The 21,652-nt window shown below is 45.3% G+C and overlaps 1 protein-coding gene and 1 pseudogene across 2 annotated transcripts; both read right to left on the bottom strand.

Annotated features, from left to right (window-relative positions):
* Positions 1-996: 996 nt before the first annotated feature.
* On the bottom strand, positions 997-15,178 carry Wbp11 (WW domain binding protein 11). Of its 2 annotated transcripts, none has more exons than XM_032905516.1 (12): positions 15,026-15,111; positions 13,197-13,305; positions 12,685-12,716; positions 11,457-11,550; positions 10,358-10,554; positions 9,258-9,391; positions 8,874-9,073; positions 8,271-8,462; positions 5,181-5,282; positions 3,611-3,904; positions 2,927-3,109; positions 997-1,911 (listed from the first exon to the last, which is right to left on the bottom strand). In XM_032905516.1, exons 2-12 carry the CDS (start codon positions 13,258-13,260, stop codon positions 1,478-1,480), a joined length of 1,926 nt encoding a protein of 641 aa, XP_032761407.1. In that variant the 5' UTR covers positions 13,261-13,305; positions 15,026-15,111; the 3' UTR covers positions 997-1,477. The 2 variants fall into 2 exon arrangements, with proteins under 2 accessions (XP_032761407.1, XP_032761406.1); XM_032905515.1 differs by having other exon boundaries at positions 1,478-1,911; positions 13,197-13,302; positions 15,025-15,178.
* Positions 15,179-17,441: 2,263 nt separating this feature from the next.
* On the bottom strand, positions 17,442-21,014 carry LOC116903150 (annotated as a pseudogene).
* Positions 21,015-21,652: the final 638 nt, after the last annotated feature.

Raw genomic sequence — 21,652 nt, 5'->3', positions numbered from 1 at the left:
CCACATATCCTAGCATAGGTCTGTATCTACAGCGGTGACGTAAACAGAGCACTTTGGTGAAACCACAATTCTGAGCATGACAAGAAATCAAATCAGGTTTGTAAGCCATCCCCTCTTTTCCTACAGATGGAATCGATATATTCAATGTTAGGCTTCATGAATACAATTTTCAAATAAAACCAGCAACACATTTGGAACTGCTTTGATAATCAAAAACTTTTTTCAGGTAACTGGTAGCAGAAATCTCTCCCAAGAACATAGATTCAATCAAGAATATTAAAAATCAGACTCAGGCCAAACTGGAGAGCAATGCTGTTTATGCAGAAATATACTTACCATGCCAACCTGATAATGTAATTGTTTCCTTCGAATGAAAATGATCAAATTCATTTGACTTTTCTTAATTACACTAAAACCCCAAACCAAGTGGACAATTTAGTGGTTTAAAGGATGTCTTAATCTGGCAGAGTAACAGAACCAGACACACACAATCTGCATGTGTACATGATGGTAGGCCATGCACGGCAGGCAGCAGGCACAGCAAGCTGAGTCAGTGTCTTGAAAGCAAGCACAAAGCAGAACTGGAAAGGGAGTCATTTAAACAGTCAAAGACGGCGTCCATGACATACCTCATCCAACAGATGCACAAGCTTCCCCAAACAGCTTGACATTTTAACTGCCACCAACCAGGGACAAACGTCCAAGTATATATGACCCTTGGGAACTTTCTCACACAAACCACAACCACAGCTCTAAGAATTCTTTGGAGACCCCCATCTAAGCAGTCAAAGTGGGGAAATTGTGCACACCTCTGAATTTCTGGGAAGTCAATATAATCTTGAAGGAATTCTTCCTCTTTATCCTTTTAGATTTCTAATAAAATCCATTCTCATTCTACAGCCGGAGAAACGGCAGCTGCTGAGAAGCAACAGTAGGAACTGTGTGTTTGTCTCTGCCCACAAGCCAGGGGAACTGTTCACACAAACACACAAGGTATCTTGGTATGGAACATTTTATTTCTCCAAGAAACACTCAAAGAGTTTAGTTTGTGGGAAATAACATTAACCCCAGAATTGTGTATTTTCTTCCCACATATCCTGCTTTGAATTAGGAAATGATATTGTGATCCATTTCACTACAAGGAAAATATTACAAAATATTTACAGGAAAATATTAAAAATAACACAAACACAAAAGTCAAGATGAAATAAACTTTCTTCCTCCAGAATTCTCTACCCTAGTGCTCATGGCACATGGGTCAAAACAAGTAACTAAGACCTCGCTGACAGAACTCCCAAAATGGAGAGGGGAAGAGGGGAGGAGACGGTGGTGTCAGGAATGGGGCTAGCAGCAGTGCTTCACAGCCTGGTCTACTACACCTGACAGAGCACTTCGCTCTTCTCTCTAAGTTTAACGAGAGCCTCTTGTTCCACAAACCAGTCCTCTGAGGAGAAGCCTGCACTGGCAGGACAATCTGTCACAGCAGCCCTTCCATCTCTTTCATAAACGCTTCATACACATCGTCCTTAGTCTGTACCGACACAGGAACTGAAGGACCAGATCTGGGGGCCGCTTTGGCAACAGGCACAGCAGAGTCGTCCTCTGACCTTCTTTGGGGAACAGCAGTAGCCCCCTTATTCTCGCGGCGCACCCTCAGTGCAGTGGGCACAAACCGTGTGACCTCTGCCTTGGGATTGGTGATCTGGGGCTTGGCACTGATGGTCGCTGTGGCCTTCTTCTCAATGGTGGCTGCACTTGCATCATCCGCCTTCGGTCGCTGAATGAGGCTGGGTGGGGCACTCAACACCCCTGGGTTGGGTAAGGGAGCTGGCGGGAAAAGGCCAGGCGGGGCAGGTCCAAGAGGAGGCACCAACGGAGGGCGCATCATGCCAGGACGAGGAGGAGGGATACCTGAAGGAAGAGGCAGACAGAGTGAGTGCAAGAATTGATGACAGTTAACTGCCACTAAAGATACTTGAACAAGGGCAGAGACTGCTTTTTAAGCAAGTTATTTACAGGAATTTAAATGGAACTCACAAAACCAGTTACATGGAAGGAGGAATATATTCTGATAGGAAGAAACATGCTACTGTGAGGTTACATTCACCTTTAGTCTGGGTGACTGAACTCACAACAACAGTTTCTTCCAAGCACTGTCCTAGCTGAAAAATGTAACATCAAGGTGACAATGCCAACTGGTGGCAGACACAACTTCCAATCTGGGAGTCCCAGGATGCTACCCTGGCTGTCTAGTGTGATGTTATTAAGGTCAAGGGGCAGTCGATCCTTAGTTTCTACCACTCTCACACAGGAGACAGGAAATGATTTTGTCCTGCCCATTAACTGGAAATGGACAGAGCATACTATGATCGGTCTTTTCGGAGTTTACAGACTTCTGACAGCTGTGACACATACATATCCCACAGCAGATTGTAGTTTTTTTCAGGTCACTTAGGAGTGACTATAAAGTACTAACTGCATCAAGTCTGAACTGCCGATATCTAAACTCCATTATTCCACATCCAGCCAAGACGAAGGAAGAAACCTCACGTGCAGGGTCTTAAAAAGCAATCTTCAGACACAGTAGAACATTCAGTGATGAACCAAAGCCTGGCCATATCAAATGCCCAGTATGACATTTGTAGGACTAATATGGACAATGGGTAGAGAGGAGGGAATCCCCCTCCCTTGTGATTTAACTTGAAGATGGTAATTGTGTAGACTCATGGGGCACAACTGTGCCTGTTCTCAGCAAGACTTCTCAGACAGAGAAGCTTCTCACTGTTCATGGCTTAAAGGGATGAGTGGAAAGCAATCGAAGTCTCATGAAGAACACACTTTCATGCAGACCCTGCAAAATGCTCTCAGAGACCCCTAGCACACAGGCCACAGCTAGCTATTGTCACAGAAGCTGAAAAAACTTTACCTGGAGGTGCAGGAGGAGGTAGCCTTGGTGGGGGTCCTCGAGGAGGGGGCCCAGGGGGGAGACCTGGAGGTGGGCCTGGCGGAGGGCCAGGAGGTCGGCCTGGTGGTGGTCCTGGAGGTAAAAGCCGTGGTAAAGGCCCTCGGATTCCTGGCATTCCAGGTGGTCTCAGGAATGGAGGAGCCCCTGAAAGGAGAAAAAACAATGTAAGCCAAACAAAGAATTGTGGTATAAAAGCAACTCACACAATCATTTTATTCAGAAGTGAGGTTGCATTTAAATAAAAAGCATGAAAATAAAATTCATTCAACACATATTGAGCTCTATAAAGAGGGTATCAGATTTGTTATAGATTGATGCATTTAGGTCCCAGCTGTAATAACACCTGAGATGGTGTAAGGTAACACCAATGCAGAACTGGGCTAGTCTGTCATGATAAAGTACTAAACAAAGTACAATTATGTACGTGTCCAGCTTACAAAATCAGAACTAAAAGACACTTAAAAAGAGGCAACTGTAAGAATTCCAACCTACTGACAATGCTCACAGAATGGAAAGGTTTTCATTCCCCTTTGAGAAGCCTGAACAGAGAACATCAGAACTGATGACACACGCTGTTCTGAGGGAATGACTTCACTCTGGCTTGGCTAAAGCAAAGCACTTACTCCTCATTCTGGGGGTGCTTACCTGGAGGTGGCCCAGGAGGAAGGCCTGTAGGTGGTCCAGGAGGCCGTAAGGGTGGGGCAGGCGGTGGTCCAAGAGGTGGCGGTCCTGGCATGGGAGGTGCTTGTATCTGAGAAGGAGGAACGGACTGCGGAGGGGCCTGCTGCTGTGAAGAGGCGGCCGAGGAGCCGTCAGCGTGGGAATCCTCTTTATGCTGCTTCTGCGATGGCTTCTCTGCTTCAGAGTCCTCAGAATCGTCGTCGTCCTCCTCCTCTGAAAACTCCTCCACTTCCCGTCCTTCCTCAGGGATTTCCTGACCTGGAAGAGTGTAAAATAGTTGACTTCTGTTTCAGTTTGGAGAACAGCAGTGGCCAAGGGCACACCACAGCTGGTGCACTGGCACATGCCTTCAATCCATCACTGGGACATAGGAGCAGGGTGATCTCTGACTTCACAGTGAGTTCCAGGACAGCCAGCGTTAGAGCTACACCGTCTCCCAAAGCCAAATAAAATGAATATATAAAAATACAAAATGTCTTCTTAAAACCCAACAATCCAACTCTTTTTCCTGACTCTGTCTATCTCTGTCTATCTAGTACAGCAGCATGACGTCCAGGCTGTCAGAACAGACTTGGAATTAAATGGCATCCAGGACAGACAAACAAGAGATCCATCGGTAGCCACAGAAAACCTCACTCCTGCAAGCTGTCCTCCACACCCCGCAGGCTGTCCTCCACACCCCAGGCTGTCCTCCACACCCCGAAGGCTGTCCTCCACACCCCAGGCTGTCCTCCACACACCAGGTGTCCTCCACACCCCAGGCTGTCCTCCACACACCAGGTGTCCTCCACACACCAGGTGTCCTCCACACCCCAGGCTGTCCTCCACACACCAGGTGTCCTCCACACCCCAGGCTGTCCTCCACACCCCAGGCTGTCCTCCACACCCCAGGTGTCCTCCACACACCAGGTGTCCTCCACACCCCAGGCTGTCCTCCACACACCAGGTGTCCTCCACACCCCAGGCTGTCCCTCCACACCAGGTGTCCTGTGTCCTCCACACACCAGGTGTCCTCCACACCAGGTGTCCTCCACACCCCAGGTGTCCTCCACACCCCAGGTGTCCTCCACACCCCAGGCTGCCCTCCACACCCCAGGCTGTCCTCCACACCCCAGGCTGTCCTCCACACCCCAGGCTGTCCTCCACACCCCAGGCTGCCCTCCACACCCCAGGCTGTCCTCCACACCCCAGGCTGCCCTCCACACCCCAGGTGTCCTCCACACCCCAGGCTGCCCTCCACACCCCAGGCTGTCCTCCACACCCCAGGCTCCACACCCCAGGTCCTCCCCACCCCAGGTGTCCTCCACACCCCAGGCTGTCCTCCACACCCCAGGCTAGGACGGATGCTGCACAGCCTCCCTCATAACAGCTCACCAGCGCTCAAACTGAGCGCCCTACAAACAGCTCGACATCCTAAGTTTCATAGAATACAGACTTATGGCTTATTTCAGAGCTGCTGACTATAAATGGAAGACTGTCTGCTAAGCAAGTGGCACAAGGCACTGTTAGAGATTCATTCCTCCTTGCTTCCAACCTGCCATTCGCAGCATCATGGCTTGAAGAGGAGTCAGTTCCTTCATGTTCTTCTTCTTCTTCCTAGATTTCCCAGGCATATCCGCAAACCGGACGCTCAGACCTGAACAGTGAAGGAAGGATGAAACAGGAAAGAAGCATCAAAACGCTGTAAAAATGGTCACTATAAAGCAGAAGCCACAAGCACTATGAATGACTTTAATGTAGAGATGTAGAGAAACATATTAAAGATAATCAATGCTGTGCTAATTGGCTGCATATAAAATATACTACATTAAGTTAAAACTTAATGTTCAGAAAATGTCAGGACACTTAGGAAATATATAAACTGAATTACCTAATTTAATTTTAAGCCCCAATCATAAAAGCTGAGACCGTAATGAGGTGTTTTAAAGCAACCCTTATCTTTAGCAATTCAGCAAAACAGTAAGTCACAGAAAAGATGAAAGCCGATCAACTCAGGAAACTAGCAGTCGCTATTAACCACACGAAGTGTAAGACAACCAGATCCAGCAGTACTGGGAAGGGAGTCCAGCATGAGCATGCAGTACCAAGAGTACCCGATGGTTTGTACCAGAGATTACAACTAGTTATTTAATGATGGCAAAAGGCCCTATGAAAGGTGGGAAAATCTTAGTAATACCTTGGCAGCTGCTTAAAGATTATGATTAGTCCTCAACACCACTTCCACCACAAAATCCTTCAGTAAAGCTGAACTAGAAAGACTTCTTACCCTGACAGACTTCCACCCGGCAACTGTCAGACACTGCCCTTCTGATCTGGTCTTAGACATCTTTGCCAACACTTAAGGGAATATTTCTATGTGGGCCAAGTTTTAGTTTATCCTTGGACTTTTCTTACCCAGAAGAATGCTTGGATATGGTAAGGCAGTATTACAGCTGTGTTAGCCGTGTGAGGGCTGTGCATGTACACTGATGAACACACAGGACAAACAGGCTGCTGGCACAGGCCTTTATCCCAGTGCTCAGTAGGAAGCAGGAGGTGGATTTCAGTCAGCTCAAGGCCAGCCTAGTCTACAAAGTTCTATGGTCACCAGGGACATTTAGGAGACCCTGTCCCAGCCCCCCAAACCCCTACCCCAAAGGACTTCAACAACAGCTGGCAGCCTCAGAGGAAGGAGAAGATGTGGTCTCGTGGGAATTGAGCACTTGGAGCTCATAGTGGCCACTCCAGTTGTCAACTGACTCTATCTGGAATAAACTACAATCCAGAACTGGAAGGCTCACCTTTGATCCTGATCTTAAGGCTGGGAGATACAAGTTTCTAACCTGGATTTTAAGGAGATCTTGAGGCAAAGTGGCTATGAATCCCAGGGGCTTAAGGCAAGATCTCTGAGTCTGAGTTCAAGGTCATCTGGGACAAAGCAGATCCCTTACCCAGGTGTGATGGTACACACCTTTAATCTGGGCCACACCTTCTGCTGGAGACCTACACAAGGACACTGGAAGAAGGAAGAGTCTTTTCTTTTTCGTCTGCCTGCCTTGTGGGACTAAGCCACTGCTAGATCCTTGGGCTTCCATTCACAGCTGCTGCTGATCATTGCTGGGGAGTTGGACTCCAGACAGGAAGTCATCAACCAATTTTCTTAGCATACAGAGACTGCCTACAGTTCTGTGACTCTAGAGAACACGGACTAAGGCAGAGCTCTACCTGCTCTCCTTTCTAAGATCAGTTCAACCTAAGAGTCTTCTATACTTTTCCAATGTCGGACTCATTCTTACACTAATTTGTGATAGATTTTTGACAGCCTTTTCACTTGTAATCATGATTAAGGAATACTAATGAAATCCCAAGAGGCCTGGACAATTCAGCTCTAAGGGATGTAATATTATCTTGTAGCCTCCAGGCAGGGCTGTGGGGCGAGGGTGTGTACACACACATAGTGTACACACACGTACACATGCATGCACACAGTTTTTAAAAAGAAAAAAGTAGGATAGGCCTTTGCCGATCTTATCAATAACTACAGTCTATAGATACCACCTTGCACACCACAGCTACAGTCCTCTAGGAAGCTCCCCCAGCTACTAGGGTTTGACTGACACACCCAGTTTGTGCTTTGCATTGCTTAATACTCATAACAAAATATAACATACAGTGTGCACACAACTGGGGACACAGAACTGAATGCATTTAGCATACATCAAGTTTTTAGATTTACTCCCCAGCACCACACACACAAAATCTCTCTGAAAGGTGCTTCACAGCTGACCCAGGAGGATGGTTTGTTTTACATGCAGTCAGAGTGTGCTGAACAGGCGTTTTTCCCAACTAGGATGTGGCACCAAGGCTCGTAAACATTTTTAAAATAATAAAATAGGTGTATGATTGTAAATACAAATACAGTACATCCATGCATAAGAATCACTTTATACATATACATACTATATAATGATAAACATATAAGTTATAAAGACCACTCCAGTTTATGAAAGACACAATGAAGAATGGAAAACCTAAAAAGTTTTCAGTGTAGATATTTAAATAAGCTTATTTAAAACCATGGATATTCTTCCTTTCCTACTGCATATTCATCATAGAATATGCTAGCAATTTCATGATGCTAAATACTATTTTTGCCTCAAAGTGAAATTTTCTTGCGTAACTTTTAAAAAACTACATGTACTACTTCCTCACAAACATCTGTAAGAATAACATGTAAAAACCTTTCAAAATATCAACACAAATGGCTAGGAATGGTGGCTTGTATTTCTAACTCCACAACTTGGGAGGCTGAAGCAGGAGAATCACCATGAGTTTAAGGGCAGTCTAAGGACACCCATGTCAAAACCAAGTCAAACCAAACTGGGATTAAAAGCTGGTGAGTTGGCTCAGGAGGTAAAGCACTGCCACCAAACCCAATTACCAAAGATGGATCCAAGGATGCTTGTAACAGATTGAGAAAACAAACCATGACTGCCACATACATGCTCTAGCATGCATGTACACATAGGTGCGCATGCACGCAGACACACACTAAATGTATTAAATCACATTAACAAAAGCCAGAATTTTCTGCAATGGGCTTAGCTGTGTCACTCTACACCACAGCACAATAACCTGCACACACCTGACTTCTTCTCCTCAGCGTTGTCACGCTCACTGTCGTCACGGTGGCCGAACTCATCCCCATCACTTTCTGCATCGGATCTGTCAGTGTCACTGTCCTCAGTACTGTCATCATGCTTATCCTGATCCATGTCCTCAGGATAGCCGTCGTCCTCACTGGTGCTGGACATGTCATCATCATGGCCTCGCTGAGCTGATGACAGAGGAGCACAAGGAACATGTGGCGGTTGGCTCTCTAGTACCCAAAGACAGTCATGCTATTTTAGCTTAACATAGCTTGTAAAAGAGAATTACGTGTGGGAGGCCAGCTACCATGCATTATGATGTACTTGCACTAGGTAATAGTTTTAAACACTCTTTTGTTTTCCTGTGAGAAGTGTGAAGTGTCATGCACAATCAGTGGCTCTTGTCAGTGCACCCCGCCCTCCTGTCTCACTGGAGCTGTAGCCACACCTCTGTCTAAGCAGGTGCTTTTGTCCTTGGGGATGCACAGCAGGCAGTGAGGTGTCCTCACGCACTTCTCCATGTGCTGAACAGGTGAAATATGGCCAACAGGGAAACAACACTGAGAAACACCAGAGGAAAATCCCCTGCCCCATCATACCAAGTTCCGGACTGTACAGCATGTCTTCATCTCGCCTCCGAGGGGGAAGATCGAGAGCAAAGCCCACTTTACGGCCATACATCTGCAGAACTTGAGGAGGAGGTGGGCCAGGTGGAGGGCCAGGCGGTTTTCTGCCAGGGGGCAAACGTGGAACACCATGTCCCAGGAGAGGAAGGATAGAAACTGCCCGAGTTGGAGGCCTGTGAAGGAAAAGGACAGTGTTAGCGACCCCTGCAGTAGTAGTCAGAACTTTGGACTCTCCTTACAAAGCATTTTCAAGGCTCTCATGTCTGGTCTAACCACAGTCACAGCACCTCGTGTTTCTGCTGTACTAGCTAGCTGTGGTACATCAGTCCACCCTGCCATTGTGGAAGGCTTCCTTACCCATATGCCGAGGTTTTCTTCAGGATAGAGGGTGGCTGGGCACCAGGAAGAGGAATGTCCTGGATCAGGATGTTGGAAGGGGCATGCGGCATATCTGGCAGAGGGATGCTCTCTACTTCCACATGCTGGGCGTTCTGAAACACAGAAACCCAGCTGCACGGCACTGCTCCAAACTCAACTCCTACAACTTAAATCTTCTCTATTTGTTTTCCAATCAACACTAAGGCCATCAAAAATGGCTGTAAGCCTCAAGCCAACACCGGTGATTTGAAAGAATATTTTTTCCTTAAGAACTCAAATACAGCTCATCCTTTCTCCTACAATCCCTATCATCAGCTGAGTCTTTTTGAATATGATTTGAAACTGCTGCAGTTTTAAAGAAATCCAACTGTTCAAAGTAGTGGCAGGACCACCCTCTTCCTCCAGCTCTGGAGAGTGACACACACCAATTAACACACAATGCATGTCCTCTAACGCTCACCTGCCTTGCCCCAATTCTCTTCTGTGGTGTTGGAAACACCCCATCTACTTTAACAACACCATCTCATTTGGGTTTCTGATTTTCTGCCACAGTAAAGAAAAATTTACAACAAACTATAAAAGCTCTCACAAGCAGACAGATGCCCGTCCTTCTCAACTCCTGACACGGTACACGGCAGTCTGTGTTAACAGGCAGTTTGCCTGTTCTGGAAGTGTATCCCCATGAACAGTAACAGTAGACGAAGCAGCACTGGTTTGAGTCTCATCCGTGTTCTTGGACATAGTCTCCACCCCTAGGCCAGGATTAAGGGTATCCACCCCAAGTCTACCTCACACTCACACTAATTTTTACCATGTGTTGTTTCTATTGTCAACAGAATATTCTAAAAAACAAATAAAAGTTCCGAGTAGTGTCTGCTTGTGGAAATACACTGATGTGACTATCTGTGATCCTGCTAAGGACACCGGGGCTGTTGTCAGCCTTCGGCTTTCTTTTACTGGCTCAGACAATCTCTGTAAGTACGAAGGACTGAGCTTGTAGACTATCAGGTGCACACTTCACTTTGGAAACCACCGTGCAGAGCGGCCTGCGGCACACTCGGGCGGGCCCCAGGAGCTACCTTGACGGCATCGAAGTACTGGCTCAGCTGCGCCCTCTTCTGCTCGTACTCCACTTCCAGCTTCCTCAGCTCTTTGTAGATGTCTGGGTTTTCTTTCTCATAGAGCCGCAGAATTCGTTCAAAGGTCTCTCGCAGCTTTTTACGCTTGTCTTTCAGTACTTTTTCATTCAACTGCGGCTGTTGCACTGGGTTAAACTCTGGGAGAAAAGCAGATTTTAGAGTTGTGAATGAAGAGCCATCCATAAACCGTCCCTCCAGACCAGATCCAGGTCCCACACTCCATTTCTGAGTCCTAAGGGCTTCCCTCCCAGCCCTGCCCATCTTATCCCCGCATCCTTCCCAGAGGCAGTTCACAGGCTACTACTCTAGCTCACCCAAGCCTCTCTGGAACTGCCAATCAAGGGCAACGTTCCCAGAATCCTGCTGAGAGGCTAAGCAAGGCCTTGTCTCCCAGCTGCCACTAACTGCACACTCCTTCCAGTTTCTACCCCAAGCAGCTCACTAGTACTGTCTGGAGAGTACAGTAGTCTTCTGGAGAGTTCTAGCTTTCTCCTGGAGGCAGCTTTATTTAGGGGTATCTCTATTAAGGAAGCCAGGAAATACCTTTCTATTTCAATTAGTTTGAATGGAACTAACCCTAAATGGAGATTTAGGATTCTTTCTTCTTTTTCTAGAAGCATAAACTGAATTAAATTCTTCCCTAAATCTTCCTACTATCTTAATGATTTAGTCAAATCTAGACATTATTACTGCATCATTCCTAGTAATAAAAATTCTTGAGTGTATACCTCTTCTTATTCTAGTAACATAAATGTTAAAGGAAAATACTGTTAAACCTAAAGATGTATAAAGTGAGCTGGCCAGACAGGACCTTGGCTATCTAATTACTGTAATTAGCTCCAACGAAACCATGGTCCCCCGTCTAGAATAAGGGATCTCAAGCTCGCCCCAGATCTCTCTCTCCATGGCAGTAGAACGACTCATGGCACCCAAGGCAGCCATGGAGGCCGTTCCACTTTTCTAGGGCTGCGCTGCCTGCCTCTGTGTACTGCAGACAATGACAGCCTGTGTTGCGTCTGGCCCTATCCTATACTCTTACCCATTTCATCCAATTTCTCCATGTCCCGGATAATCTGCTTGGGGTCTTTCATCTTCAAAACTGCAGCTCGGACCATCATGCGCTGTTTTTTGTTCTTAAAAAACAAGAGAGGAAGACGACTGAGGAAGGCTGGGCGCTCCACACATTTACTGAGGAAGAGCTGGGCGCTCCACACATTTACTGAGGAAGAGCTGGGCGCTCCACACATTCTACCTTCACTTTGCCTCAAGAGTCAAAGAAAACTTTCAAATTTCTCTTTTGTTTCTAATCACGTTTAAAACACCATAAACAGCTATGAGAATTATTTCTCAATAATGTTTAAACTTTAGTGAAAATGATGCGCTTTAAGTATTTTTTTTTCTACCCAGTTACACTGTTAGCAACTACTTCACAGAAAACCTTTAAAAAGGGGGAAGGGGCTGCATTTAATAAAATACTATGCTGGACAGGGAAAATGTGAAAGATTAAGACCAAACAATAAAACAAAAGCAAACCAACAGAGATTATAAAAGATCCTCAAAGCATCACAAATTATACCAAATGTTCAATGCGTGAGCACTCAGCCAAAACTTAATAGTTAAGTACACATACTAAGCTATCCAGCTACACAATTATTGGCATTCACTCTGTAGCTCTTTAGAAAGCAGTTACATTTTGATAAATGTAAAAATAATTACTTTCTCAAGGCAGGGTCTGACGTACCCCAGGCTAGCCTACAACTAAGGATTCTTTAGCCCTGATCTCTATATCCCAAGTGCTAGGGTTACAGGTGAACTACCACACTCAGCTTAAGAGTCATTTGCCAAAAGCCATTCTAAAAATATTATACTTATCAGTGTGTATTTGTGAGAATGGATGGGCATGTGTTTGTGTGTTCCTGTGGAGATCAGAGGGGGGTGTTGGTTCCTGAGAGACGGACATACAGATGGATGAGCCACCCAACATGGATGCCAGGCAGAGAACTCAGGTCCTCTGTAAGACAGTATGTCCTGCTAACTGCAGAGCCATCTCTCCAGACCCCAGAGCATTGTTAACTTATGAGGAAAGAGAATCAAATAGACAATGTCATACAAACCCCCTTGAATCTAATCTCCAGAGTTATATCAGTTTTTAAACATAGTCAATTTTCTGGTTTCATCAGTAGTATAGTATAAAGTGTCTTTCCTGGCACATAATTTGAAATTTTACAAATCTCAAAACAATGCACAGAATGCTTCTAAATCCATACCTTTTTCAACTCTCTTTTCCGGGCTTCTTTTCCTAAGGAGAGAGGAAAAGATGACATAACTCAAATTTCCATCGTTAACATTGCTACAAGCTAACACAATTCTCTCTTTCCTAGGTTCCCCTATGGAGTACATGGATATGTAACAGCCTTGGTGGCTTTGACCCACTAGGAAACTGTACTGCTTATAACCCTCAACCCAAAATGCCAATATTTTGTTTTTACAGAAATAACTAAACCACAAGGAGGAAAAGAGAGTCTCAAATCACACACTTAACTCATTTGTTTAAAATTTCTAACACAAAAAAACTTAATTTTATCCCACTAACCAATCAAGTTTGAGAGAAAACATATGTTAAGTAACTTACTTTCTGAACATTCTAACCATGAATTAATTTTAACTATAAGAGTTCTACATGACCTCCCACAACCCACGCTACCGATGCTGAGCTTAGGCCACAATGAAATCATCTGCCACGTTTAACTCTTCTTCATTGCACACTAAGGGCACTTACGGGCTTGGTCTGTGGGGTTCATAAACTTCCCACTCTTGGTGGAGGATGTTGATCTTCGTCCCATGTTGACAGTTTATATGGTTTACTTCTTCATTAAAAAAAAAAAAAACTGCAATAAAAAAATAAAGAACTCATCTTTTCTGTTATGTGTAAAATGTCTTTAAGAATTTACATCAATTTCTGGAAAGAAATATCGCTTTGATTCTCTAACTTATAAGAACTTCCCTTTAATTTTGAATGAAGCATCTAAGAAATATGACATTACCTTTCTTGACCACAGAAAACCCCCTATATCCCTACTAGTCTAGGCAGTGAGACTTCCATTAAATACTCGAACCGTAACACTTTCCTATGGGTTATACAGTACTGCTAACTGAAGAAAAATCAACTAGTGCTTTGCATTTACAATGCCATTGCTTGGAATACAGACTGAGCCATATGAACTATCTCAAAACAAACCCAAACCAATTTAGAAAATCTTCTAACAATGTGAAGAAAACCATGAGGATCGCCTCCCTTTATACATAAGGTGAAATGAAACACCAGTGGGGAGAATGAATCTAGCTTCAAAAACAAACACTCGCCCTCTCCTTTTTCCCATTAGATGTGTACTGTTCACTCCACATCCCAGAGGGCACAAAGCAATCTATTCAAACATATTTATCTTGATTTAATACCAAGTCAAATGATTCATGACTTGCAAGCAAAACAAATAAAAACTATATTAGAACTCCTCAAACTTAACGTTAAGATATATATTGTTTCTTACTAGCACAAATGACTCCTGATTTATATATTTTAGGGGAATTAAAGTGGTAGTCACGGTAGGAAAACATTTTAAGGTCAGGCTTTCATTAGTATCACTTCTTTCTCTTCCATTTCAAATGAATGAAACTTTCAAAATTTAACCTTGCCTATAGTAAAAAGAGAACAAATGTTTCCCGTTGAACGTGTGTGACATTTTCCTACAGGCTACCCCTCTTGTCGCTCACCTTTGAACATTAAATAAATCGGCTTTCTTTGTAGGTTGGGAAAGGGAATAAATTTAAGACTCTACAACTGTTTAATTCCCTTGGTTGAGACTTTGTAAGTTGTTTTAGTTAATGTTTCTTTCATAAAGCGTTCAACTGCCTGACTCCCTGCTATTTCCCTGATGTTTCAGAACTGACCGGAGTCGATTATTTCATTATAAATGTTTCTTTTATCAGAAAACAGACAGGTCAGGAGTTTGGGTGGAAGGCAAGAGATGGGTACTGATTACAAAGAACTACAAAAAGGCATGGATACAACCTTTCTTTTTTTGATCGTATTTTTAGTGTTTTCCTTTTTTAAAATCAGCCTCAGGCTCACCTTTTCACGCCACCCCAACTTCACACACACAACTAAAAACAAATCAGGTACCAGTCAAAGAAAACTTTTTACAAGACCACGGTCCCTTCGCCTACAAAAGTCGGGACAGACAAGGTCAAAAGACCATGGAACCCAGACAGCACAAATGCAACCCGAGTGGTCCATGCCCACTGAAGGAGGCCTCAAGCGCAACTGCCGAAACCATAGCGACGGTTGATACTGACTCGAGCGGCTACACGTCAACTCACGGCCACCGGTCGACGCACTCTGGAGGTGGATCTGACCCGGCAGGCGGGATCGCCCCAGGGCCCGTCGGACGCATCGCACGGCCAGCCCTGGAGCCCCGAAACCCCTGCTTCCCGCTACCCGGGCCCAGCGGAGGAAGAGCGCGGCCCCTGGGCCTTGTATTTCAGAGAAGGCTTAACGGGTTCCCGGGCGGGTAGCGGGAAACGGAGCACCTAGTCCGCACGTACTCACACGACTGAGAGTCTCCCGGGACGGCGAGAGCGACTAGCGAGCGGTTCCCGAGTACTTTCTCCGAAGGGGCCTTCACCTCTGGGTCTCGGTCAACCACACAGGCACCGCCATCTTGAAACCTCGCGCCCCTCCGCCAGCTTCCGTCACTTCCTGTACCCGGGACCAGCGCTCTCAACGCGTTGCCAAGTACTGGGACCATAGAGAGAATATAACTCTAGAGCCAGAGTGACTTCCACTCGCATTCAATATCCGATTGGATAACTATAGGCCAACAGACCCGCCTCATTCCGGAGCATGCTAGATTGACACTAATATAGACCAATCAGAATAAAAAGTAAGGAAGCTGCTATTTGATTGGCCGATTGATCAAGAAATTCTGACGCATTTCCGGAAGTATCTTCTCTCCAGATGCAAGGTAGTGGTTCGCTTAACGTTCTGAGGCGTCCATTGATTCTGTGTTAGTTGTTGGGTGTAAATGGATGCTGTCCTTCAGAATGGTTCATTGATAATGTGTTAGTTGTCGGGTGTAAATCGACGCTGTCCTTCATGTGTACATCCATTGAGAACAAGTTAGGAAATAACACTGGGCACGAAATCTAAAGTTCTCAGCAAACATATTTCCTCTAAGCACACAGCATATGATGAACTGAATAAATAGTGCCTGGGCGAGACTCACAAAGTGATAATCTACACGAAAATGTATATTTCAAAAAAGAAAAAGGGTACATTATTTAAGTTTTTCCAGAGGAGAGGTTGATCCATAATGCTTCAAATGGTCTTTTCATCAACCCAAATCCTTTATGATTTATCTGAATTCTTCTTTCAGGGTTTTCTAGAGCCACAGAACTTATGGATAGTCTGTATATAGTAAGGGAATTTATTATGCTGACTTACCTTCTGTAGTCCAACCCCCCAACGATGGTCAGCTATGAATGGGAGTCCAAGGATCTAGTACTTGCTCAGTCCCACGAAGCTAGTAAACTGATATACGGGCGAGCAAATGAAAGAAGGCAAAGAGGAGCTAACCCTCCTCCTTCTAATGCTATGTTTAGGTATGGCCCCATACACTTACATTAGAACAAGTCTATGTGTGCCAGGGAATTGAATGTTATGGTTTGTATATGCTCGACCCATGGCTACACCACTATTAGACAGTGTAACCCTGTTGGTGTAGGCATGACCTTGTTGGAGTAGGGGTGTAACTGTGGGTGAGTTCCTACCTCTAGCTGCCTGGAAGCCAGTCTTCTGCTAGCAGCCTTCCGATGAAGATGTAGAACTCTCAGCTCCTCCTGATCCATACCTGGCATGTTCCGTCATCATACCTGCCTGGATGCTGCCATGTTCCTTCCATGGTGATAATGGACTGGACCTATGAGCCTGTAAGCCATATGAGCCTGTAAGCCAGCTCCAATTAAATGTTTGTCTTTATAAGAGCTCCCTTGGTCACGGTGTCTGTTCACAGCAGTAAAATCCTAGCTAATACAGAAGTAGACCCTAAAAATATCTCACAAAGAACACTTAGATGAAGGGTGTAGAAAACAAATGCTGTATCTACAGAAATTATGTGAGATCAATATGCTTCCATAGTTTCTGGCTTTTTCTGATTTCAGGTGGCAAATAACATAGGTCTAATGCTTTATGGGGCAAAGGGAGCCGACTCTTTCTGCTGATAGTGAAAATGAAATTATTTCTCCCGAAAATTCCTAAACGGGGTGAGTCTTTTTTCTTACTCTAATGTATTTTATGTAGGGATCATTAGGGTTTGTTTCTTGTGTTTTATAATGTTCCACAATGTTCGACCACTGAAGTGATAGATGACCAACAAGGGGTCCAAATTAATTGCACTATAGAAACAAATTTTATTATCTCATCCTTTCCCAAATCCACCCAGACAGATTTTGTGATGAGTAGAACCTCACAGATACATTGCTTCCTTTCATTTCTGAAGAAATGTTCTTTTTGTGGTTTTGCTGCTGTTTCCAGTATACAGACAATTGAATTTAATCTGGTGGTAAAAATAACGGAAGGATGTCTATTTTACTTGAAGATCACAGGTCTGTGTCTAGTCCAATGTTATTAAGTATGACTTATTAGACATAAGTGATGTTTGAAACAGGGAATGGAAACGGCCTCTCCATTTAGCAGGAATGTTTGGCAATGAGGAAGCAATAGGCAGTGCCTTGCTTTTCTATGATGCCTTTACACCCCAGTGGTTCTGACAGCAGGATAGGAACCGGATAGAGTGTTATCCCATGATGGTCCAACACAGCTGATTTGATCAATCAGTGTCCCTAACACCCAAAACACGCCACATTGTTTATCTGTGTCCACATTGCTGGAGACATCTGGAAAATTAAAGACATTAGCATGGTGCCAGAGAGAGGCACAGGACCATCCCAGTGTATAGACACCTGGTGTTCACCTTAACTGGCGCTTCACAGCATCGGTGACCTCAGCGATATGCATGATACTTTTTCTGAGGCAGCCTTGAACTCAGTCAGATGCTTCTCGTAACTTTGGATGGCTGATTGAAGCTGCGTCCTCTCTCTGCTCCCAAGATGGCTTGAGCGCCATGTCTATCCGAGGCTGAGCCAGCTACTCCGATGCTCCGAGGATAGAATCGATGTGAAGTCAGCACAGAGGCCAACTTAATTATACCCGTTGTGACATTTAGGCCCACCAGTTTGACAGCCACTGCACTGGCTGCAGCTGTAGCTTCTCCCAGGATGACAGAGATGACCTTCTGCACGATGGCTATCTTCTCTGTTTCCCTTTCCTTAATATCCTGAAGCTTCCTATAAAGGGTTGGCTCGGTTTGTCTTTCAGTGCCTCATCAACCTTTTTGCAGCTCCTTCTGGATTTTTGTCACGGCTTGGATGATGATGTCACAGTTTCTTTTTTGATGGTTGCGTCACTTCTCATTTCAATGAAGGCCAGCCTGCAGCAGGTGGGCATTCAAGAAGGCCTGTGAGCTTGTTGGTGACCTGGAAGCAGTCAGACAAGCAGTCCAGCAACTGCTGGTGAAAGTTCACTTCCTGTCGCCTCCTTGGGTTTTGTGGGAAGAGGAAGTCACTCTGAGCCATATTTCAGCAAGTCTCTGAAAAATCAAACAGGAAATCAGCTCAGAGTACCTGCAGGACTCTAACCAGTCAGCCAGGAAAGCGGCCATAGCTAAGGATGGTCTCGGAGGTGTCAGCAGGTGAGATGTGCTGGCTCGTTTGAGACAGGATCGCCTGTAGCCCAAGTTAGGTGTGAATTTCTGGTCCCTCAGCATCTGGTTCCCATGAGCTGTGACTTCAGGGCCGCACCCTCTCCTGCTCTATGCCGGGGGCACACTCAGCAGTCCATGAATGCCAGAAAAGCATCCACAGACTCCATGACTTGGAATGCTAATCCTAAATTTTAATATAAATAAACAATTTAAAGCAGGACACACAAGACCAGGTGTGGGGGGTCACGCCTTTAATCCTAACTCTTGCGATGCAGAGGCAGGAGGATTTCTGTGAGTTTAAAGACAGCCTGGTTTACAACGAGAGTTCTGTGCCATCCAGGGTAACAACATCAACAGCAATGATAATAGTTGACAGTCAGTGCCCTTTCTCAGGTAGTGTGCTTCACTCAGGTGTAGAAAAACTACATCACCTACATAGTACCATGAAATTAACCTTAACTTTTAGAGGTACTTATCCTTTCCTTTCTTTTATCTTCCTCTTGAGACAGAGCCTCAGGAAACCCAGGTTAGCCTTTAAGCCGCTGTGTAGTTGAGCTGACCTTGCATTTCTGGTCCTTCTGCCTTTACATCTCAAGTTCTAGGACTACAGCTAATCATGCAAGAGTACTCTTGGTCTCAAACCCTGTTTAACAACCAAACACTTACATCAAACACAATTGTACCCACTAGAGCCCAGATGTAGACCAACTAGGCAAAGCACAATTGCTTCCCCAAGGCTGGAGTGAGATGGACCCTGGGAGCCAGGAGCCCCACCTACTGGGTAGCAGCAACACCAGCAGGTGGCTGCAAGGCTCCATAGATCCCAAGGAAGAGCAAAGATGCTGGAGAACAAGAGAGCAATGCCCCGAACAGAACTACTTCACTGACAGGAAGCACTGGATGTGATTTCTAACTTGTGAAAGCTCAAATAAGGCATACATAGTAGTTAATCAGAGCAGTGTTAAACTCACTCCGAGGCCCCTGGTAATGCCACAATCTCCCACCGTCCCCAGGCAGGTAGCTGTCAAAATGTAATAAAATGGAAGATACGCCCAGAAGGCCTCTTGGGATAGCATTGTGTCATTGGCCTGTGAGCTTTAAGAGGGCTGGCTAATTGCAGGGCTTCCATTCCATTGAGTGAAGCGGTCAGATTGAGATGCACAAGCAAGTTTGTTGAAATCCAAAATGGACACATCACTGCGCCTACTCTTAACCATGAAGTACACATTTAAAGGTATCAATTCAAAAGCCTACAAGTTGAGAACCTTCCCAGGTGACCGGGTGTCTCCACCTAGTGGCAGTATCAATATATAGTAACAAAAGATGTAAATTGTTTAAAATTTGAATCTGCACAAGTCAAATCTTGCATATCCAAGTTTTTTTTCCAGCTTGACATCATAGTTATCAATGTCTTAATTTGCTAATTGATTGGAAATGCCAAGAAAGAGGCATGCCACTGTGTCTTCTTTGTGTCACAGAGTCAAGGAAAGGCGCTCCATCAGATTGTGCTGAACACAAACTACAAACAAGAGTAGTTCCAAGATATTAACCGGCTACAGGTTCAGTGCTGGGCAGACAACGTCGCAATCTTATAAACCTGCTCTGATGCACAGAGCACAGGAAGAATGACTCTTTAAACAGACAGGATGGAAGAGGAAAGACTAGAACACAGGTTGGTCAAGCCAGTTACAAGCCCTGTAAGACAGAAACAGGAAGACAGACTTACAACACAGACAACAGAAAAATGATTTGTGTTAAGACTCGTGTGTGTGTGTGTGTGTGTGTGTGTGTGTGTGTGTGTGTGTGTTCTGTTACACACACAGTGCAGAGGACCGGCTGAGGTGGTAATGTTGTTACTAGTGTTCTGTCAGCTCATGCACTGCTCTCTCACTCCTCGCTGTGCACTTGTGAGTGAATACAAACAAGGCCAGAAGCTTTGCAGAAGGAAAGACTGGCTGCTGTCTAACTCTGCGCTTCACTGAATTCAAATCAAAGCCATGGTGTTCAGTTTTTGAGTTAAGTGTGAGGTAATGGTACATTTTCTGATACAAATTCCTCTAAATTTCCTCTAAAATTTTGAGCAGAGTGATCTCGTAATTCTGAGCAGAATGAGGCCTGTGAAGGCTATCCCTTAGCCCTTATCAAAGGAATCTGTTGTCCACTGGAGACATTGCTGAGGAAAACAGTGTGCTTCCCCCTCAAGGGCTGCTTAGAGGCTCAGAATGTATCAAAGTTCGAGCAACTTCATGGAGTACAGGCAAGTGCTGTACGCATCGGCTAACGTAGGAGTTGCCGTCGTTTGTTCACACACTTTGAGTCTCATCGGGACACAGAAGACACAGCTTCCTCCAGACAAGCATTACCTCACACATGGCCGTGGCTTCCATCTCCAGACTCCCTGAAAGGAATGTCTTCGTTACTTCTCTCCCTCAGTGACTTAGTCTAACCTCTCTCAACAAATTTCTTCCTCCCCTGGTGTCTACAAGAGGGAATCTCCAAAGTATGCCCCAGAGCCCCTCACACTAAGCTGGCACAGGACATGGCCGCCCACACCTGGCCTTATTCCAAAGTCACAGGCTGGTCCTTCAGGGTCCTCACGCTCCTTGAGTCTCCACAGCACTTACCTTGTTGGGGTTCCAAGTGTGCGTCCCCTCCGTTGCTTGGGAGTGTTGTTGAAGGGTGCTCATGTGGGCTCCTCTGGAAGCTTCTGGTGGAATGTGATGACCACAGGGTTTGCTGGTCTCTGCTGGGTCCCTCTGCCCATCTGGTTTAGAGCCACTCCTGCCTGGCTTAGTTTTCAGAATCCTTCTGTTTCCTTAATACAGCCTGCTGATGTCCTAAGCAGTGTTAACTTGAGTGATTATAAACCTGGTCAAAATGCCATAAAACTGCACAAATCCGGTTCAGTGTGAGCTCTGTCTGGTTGGAGCTCTGAGGTCCATCTTCTCAATCCTTCCAGATACGTTTTCTTCAGATCTGCTGCAGTTGGGCCTCATCTGCGGGTGGTTCTCTTTACGTTCTCAGGAAATACAAACCAGATACAGAAGGGTCCCCATCCAGAATGGGGGCTCTGCTCTTTGTCACTTACTGCCTTCCCAACAGGACACAGGTCCAGAGGACTCTGTGCCTGGATGTCCTCTCCCTCCCTTGCACTTCCCCTTGTTCTCCTGTGAAATCATGCTTCTTTCTCTTTTGTTGTAATTGTTACACACACACACACACACACACACACACACACACACACAATATATAGTACAGCCTGTTCACATCACAGTGTTGCTTGTATGGAGATGGTTTGTAAGCGCTGACTGGGGATTGGATAATCCAATAGTCTGCTCATCGGCCTCTTCTCCTGGAAGACTCTTTCTCCGTGGCTCAGTTCTCAGCATTCCTTTGCTGCCTGGCTATGGGTAAAGAC

This window comes from Rattus rattus, chromosome 6 (genome assembly GCF_011064425.1).
Source record: "Rattus rattus isolate New Zealand chromosome 6, Rrattus_CSIRO_v1, whole genome shotgun sequence".
Taxonomy (NCBI): Eukaryota; Metazoa; Chordata; class Mammalia; order Rodentia; family Muridae; genus Rattus; species Rattus rattus.
The sequence above is the reverse complement of the archived record's forward strand: the minus strand, read 5'-3'. Positions and strand labels throughout refer to the sequence as shown.